The 6,000-nt window shown below is 39.6% G+C and overlaps 1 protein-coding gene across 1 annotated transcript in view; it reads right to left on the reverse strand.

The window, feature by feature from the left end:
• Window positions 1-2,326: 2,326 nt before the first annotated feature.
• LOC100953417 (calcium-activated chloride channel regulator 1) overlaps window positions 2,327-6,000 on the reverse strand; it is a 29,561-nt gene continuing 25,887 nt past the window's right edge. Inside the window, exons 12-14 of the mRNA XM_003784291.2 lie at window positions 4,610-4,780; window positions 3,590-3,829; window positions 2,327-2,733 (exon numbers count right to left, since the gene is read on the reverse strand). Of these exons, the coding sequence (XP_003784339.1) occupies window positions 2,345-2,733; window positions 3,590-3,829; window positions 4,610-4,780 (800 nt within the window). The 3' untranslated portion in view covers window positions 2,327-2,344. The remainder of the gene's footprint in view (window positions 2,734-3,589; window positions 3,830-4,609; window positions 4,781-6,000) is intronic.

Here is a 6,000-nt window from a genome sequence, read left to right on the forward strand (position 1 = left end):
TTTAATCTAGAACAACATTAAATGACCATCAAAAAACACCATCCAAGCTGAGGAACATTGTGGAAAGGAAACAACTTTGATATTTTAGTAGCTTTAATGATACTTTTTTATTCTATTTGAACAAAGGGTCCTACATTTTCATTTTACACTTGGTTTTCCCAATTTATGTAGCTGGTCCTTTTCTTTTCTGATGGGGTGAAGAATCACAGGGCCAAAAGGTGTGCCCTTTCAGTGAGTGCCCCCCTCTTTCTCTTTCTAGAAGATGCTTCATGTGCCTGAATGGAAATTCCTTGATGAGTAACTGATCCTCCTTCCAAGGTGTGTATGAGCCAAAAATGATGGGGTACTGGGGTCAGTTATCTCTAGGACAGATTGCAACAAAGATATGTATACTTCCAGGTTGGAAAGATAGACAAAGGGCAGCTATTGATATGGTGTGTGAGCTGACAGGGACACACCCATGTACATAAGGCCCCCTGGGGTTCAGATTGCAGCGTGGAGGAAAGAAGGAAGAAAAGGCTGTCAGGACACCTGCTTACTCAGTGCTAGACACGGCGTGTTTACCATGTATTCATTTTTGAGTCTTGTGGTCCTTGCATGCATTGTGAGTCCACCCAAATTCTGTGCTCATGAGGCATCAGGAACATGTATACAAGTGACACAGTAAGGGTGGCCACGGTCCATCTGTCCCTGAGCTGCTGTGTTCTGACATGCCACTGAGAGCTTTATAAGAATTTTAAATTTGGCTCAGTGCCCATAGCTCAGTGGTTAGGGTGCCGGCCACATGCGCCAGGGCTGGTGGGTTTGAATCCAGCCTGAGCCTGCTAAACAATGACAACAACAACAAAAAAATAGCCAGGTGTTGTGGTAGGCACCTGTAGTCCTAGCTACTTGGGAGGCTGAGGCAAGAGAATCGCTCAAGCCCAAGAGTTTGAGGTTGCTATGAGCTGTGATGCCAGAGCACTCTGGCAGAGGTCAACATAATAAGACTCTGTCTCCAAAAAAAAAAAAAAAAAAAGAATTTTAAATTTGAATCTGGCCTTCCAGGTCATGATTAAGGTATATCTGTCAAAGTAGGAGATAGATACATTTTAACAGCTTGTTAGCCTGGTTATAATGTTTGCATGCTTAGGCACACAGTACCTGGATCAACATTCGTGCTCTTGGCTCAGAACCCTCGAATATGCATATTAGTAGAAGGCCTGGATGTGAGTATGTGAAGCACTTAGCGTCTGGCATTTTGTAAAAGAATACAGAAATGGTGTCTCTTGTCACTGTCAGATAAAATAATGAATCATGATGGTGATGATAATGTCACACCTTTCTATTCTTGGCCAAAGCCCTGAAACCCTGCTCACCTCTCCCTCCCTTACACCTCCTTCCATCCGGTTGGTGGCGGTGATGGTGGTAGTGTTAGTTCTCTGCTTTCCAACCCTCTGATATGGAGGCCTTATTCAAATGGACTAGTTACCTAAGTCCTTAAAGTACTGTCCAGGGTCCCACTGCCCCACCCTAACAGTAGAAGTGTCTGCTTCCCACGCAGGCCTGAATCATGCATGAACTTTGTACATAGTAGTGTGCCCTCTGGAGCTGGAATTGTGCTGTCCATTCTCCTCAGATCAGCACTTTTTTCAGACCCCTGCTCCCTATGGATTCTGAATTGCTTTTGAAATTAAGGCAAAGGTTTATCTCTAGTGGCAATTACAACAGATTAGGAAGAGCCATTTTACATACCTTTTGGCTTTTAGGTTTTAGGAACCAGGTTAAATAGATTTTTCTCCATTATAATGACTCCATTATAATAACCTAGGCTATCTAATTCAATGGCTTTTGTGTCTTCATTATTTAGTTCTTGCCTATGTTGCTAAATTTGATTGTCTATGTGAAATTTTACTGTAAGATTCCTTGAACACTGTAGTTCCTGTATTATAATGCAATCTCTCCCTTCAGTGCATCATCCTTGGTCAAATCTAGAGAAAAGATGTTGATGATATTGGCCCCAAATTCCTATATAATGAGTCATGCCTTCTGTATTTAAATAATTTGATTTGGCCATTTCTGGCATCATTCACCAAAAGAAGCCAAACAACTTCTAGCAACTCTGTTAGAGTAACTACAATCCCAAGTCCTTTTTAACTGGCAAAGCCCCTTGAAGCAAATAAAAAGATACCTCCACTTATTGATACAAGTGCCCTTCTTTCTAGTATGCAAAATCATTAATAATAAAAGATTGAGCTCAACAACCCAACTGTTTAGCATTTTATTTCGTTCTATCATCCCCTATATGAAATCTGAAGTACATTTTAGAAAACATTATGATCAAAAGAAGGACAGATGGTTTACTTTATTCATCTCCTGAAAGCGACAGCTGCAGTTCTCCTATCCACTTCCACATAATTTTAAAAATGTGAATGCCAGGGATAGTGCTGTTGATGCTAATAGTAGGGCAAGAAACACAAGTATCGCCAGGACTAGGTGGCGGTGGAGGAATGAACAAAGATACACGTGCAATGTTGGATATTTCCGATTTCAGATTAACCTTATCAACAGCCTGAACAGCTATGAAGACATCTGTGCCATTTTCAAAAGTGATGTTTTCTGGTTTAAACATGAAGACTTCCTCAGAGTTGGCCTCCTTCGGGATGAGATCATCAGTATTCACTTGAACAGAATCACTGAACTTGTCTCTGAGATCAAGAATACTTGTACTTATCCGAATGATATACTTGTGAGCTAAGAAAAGAAAAGGAAGTGAATTGTAATTCTCAAATCTTAAAGAGCTAAAAAAATCCCCAAATAAACATAAACTTAAAAAGTCTATTAGAAACTGTATCACAATCCCCTAACATTCCTGAAATGAAATCAACGGTCCATATGTACAAGGGATTAGTATCTCTTTTACATTCTTGTTTGTATATTCAGACAAACTTATAAATATAAAACTGGATTGGGCCTGACTTTAAGCCTTAGCATTTCTTGGCATGGTGCCTGACTGAGAGGAGATATTGTTTAATTACTGTTTATTATTTTATTACTTTACAGGGGGATTTTTGTACCAGTACTTCTCAAAGTGTAACGTGTGTAGAAATCACTCAGGGACCTTAAAGTGCCGCTTCTGGTTCAGTAGGTCTGGGAGGGGACCCAAGGCTGGGCATTTCCAACTAGTGTTCTTGAGATGCCCAGCTGGTGGCCAACAGGCCGTCCTTGGAGAGGGAACAACTCTGGTAGGAACTGGGATTTCTTCCAAAAGACAGTTCCACTTCATAGATAACTAGGTTTTATTCCCAGTTCTTCCCTAGGAATCTTTACTGAAATTGAGGCTTATTAAAGAAAAGTTTAGCAAGATTTCAGAAAAAAGTGAAGTTTACCTTTCCTGACTGTAACCTTTTAGTCCCAGAAGTAGGCCATTTTTTAGATAGCAAGCCTCTCTCACTTAGCAATCTTTACCTTTCTTTTCAGACAACCGCCAAACTCTCTCCTGCCTTCTGTTCCCCACACACACCATAACACGCCCGCCTGCCTCACCCTCTTCTGCTCCTCTGCTTGGCCGATAAACTCCTCTACAGGGCTCACACCACGGCCAGCTTACCTGCTCCGTGATCATAATCATCCCCAGGAGCTGTCCAAGTCAGGTTAATGAAATTGCCCTCCTGGATTTCCGCCTTCAGGTCGGTGATTTGGCAAGGTGGGAAGAGATCAGGTATGGGCGCCTTTGGGACATCAGAGGTCACAAATGAACCTCCGGAGGATGTTCTGCTAAAACACACTTGTTTGTTTTGAGGATCATTCTTATCAGTTTCAGATCTTGGTGGATTCCATATCACTTCACCTGCATTAAATAATTACCGAAATCATGGTAAGCGGCACCACTAAATGTCAATTCCCCCCTTTGTTTTCTCATCGAATCACCCACTTCCTGCTCTCTCTTTCCCCTTCCTTCCTCTCACACACAAAATTCATGTTAAATATTTGATGATAAGACCTCAAAACAAATCAAAAGGAAAAAAGCTAAGAGAGAATCACAGTTCATTATCTCACAGATATTTCCTGGATATTTAGCAGAACAACCTTTTGGAATTTTTTTTCATTTGTTTCAGAACATTTGTTCTGGAGTTGTTTTTTTTCCGTCTTTTTGCCTATCCTGATCTCACCCTTCCATCAGGTCCATTGTAAATACTGCCTTTGTTTTAAACTGTGACTGCTTTAAGAAATCTTTTCTATATTGTGGGTTTCATTATCTTCCTCATGTATTTGGTAACTAACCGTCTGAGCCTTCAAGGATCTCTTTGATGATTTATTCTGTGCATATTTCTTTTGCTTTCTCTGTATTCATATTTTATATTTTGTTAGAGTGCAGTTTTTCCTAGAATCGTTTCATGTTAGGGGGTCCCAAAATGTTATATTTTTGAAAAAGTCCCTATTTTCTTAATATATGCATGACTACCTAGTTCTTTTGAAAAGCTCAAAGGATCGCCTGGCTTAACATGTTAATAATGCCAAGGTTGGGAAATGCTGATTTAATCATGACCATTCTGCCTATAGGTTTCATGGTTTTTTTCTTGACCTCAAGGGTTTACACAGGCCAGGCGTGTTATTATAGGTTACTTACCATTCTCAATCCAGCCAGGCACGTACATAGCTCCATTTCGTGGGGATATTGCTCCCTGTCTGGCTGCGTTAACTCCTCCCAGAGCCCACACTTTCACGCTGTATCTACCATTTGCATCGTAAGCTGTAAAATACCTTGAGTAGATACCATCATTCTTAGTAGCATCGGCACCTTGATAGGAAATGAAGGAATCAGTCATATCCTAAAGATAACTGAGCATTTGCACACCTCCAACCCATATGCTGGTTAAAAATTTTCAAAGCAAAGAGAAATCTAGTATTATCTTAAAGAGATCTTCAGACTTGAGTATGTTAAGGATGAGGCCTACTGCCTTTACCTGGTGTACGTGTGTACATGTGTGTGTTTAAGTGTATATCTTATCTTTTTGAATTGTCTTTCTTTCTGAAATCTGAAATTACTTTGGGTCTCTTTTATACCCAATATAGCATAAGGTAGCTACTTGATATGTATCTGTTGAACTGAACTGAGCTATATGTAACTAAAGAGGAAAAAATTATATTATTATTTAATAAAATTCATGACTTCAGGGTAGATTTAGGTGAGAAATTCATTTCTAGAATTCATTCTATAATAATAAGATTACTTGCATCACAGTAAGAAGAAATGTTCTTTCTAAAAGGAAATGTAGAGTTCTCTTTCTCTCTCTTCCTGATAGGCTCTTTAAATACAAGACTAATGGACATAGTTTCACTTTGGTGGCAAGTTATTATATAGCCTGCATAGATACATGAATCATATGAAATTGTGCTCAAATCCATCTCTGCCACTTTCTAACTATGAAAATCTCGTTTCTTCACCTGTAATGTAGGGATAATATCTCTCAAAAGCGAATGGTGAAACATAAGAAGAAAACGCAATTCAATTCAAGTTGGGGGGGCAATGAGAGAGGGGATAAGGGGACAAGGGGAAGGGAGGGGTGTGCTTCCACTTAATGGGCACAATGTAAGGGTATATTACACACCTTTTGGGCACAGGACACAACTACAAGAGGGACACTACCTAACAAATGCAAATATAGCCTAATTGTAACTTCACATTAGTCTGAAATAAAAAAGAAATGTGTAAGGAAGATTAAAACAAAGATATACTATGTATATATCTATGTGTGTGTGTATATATATATATGCACGCACAAATATGTATAAACATATTATGTGTATATGTAACTTAGAAGTTACATATACACAAAAGAGCTATTAATTCTCCTTGTTCTCTTTTTTAGGCATGTGGAATACCTTCTGACAATGTGCTAGAGCAGTGATTTTCTTTCTTTCTTTTTTTTTTTTTTGAGACGGAGCCTCATGCTATCCCCCTGGGCAGAGTGCCATGGCATCACAGCTCACAGCAACCTCCAACTCCTTGGCTCAAGC

The sequence above is a fragment of the Otolemur garnettii genome, unplaced genomic scaffold (genome assembly GCF_000181295.1).
Source record: "Otolemur garnettii isolate 467f Iridium unplaced genomic scaffold, OtoGar3 scaffold00010, whole genome shotgun sequence".
NCBI classification, from domain to species: Eukaryota; Metazoa; Chordata; class Mammalia; order Primates; family Galagidae; genus Otolemur; species Otolemur garnettii.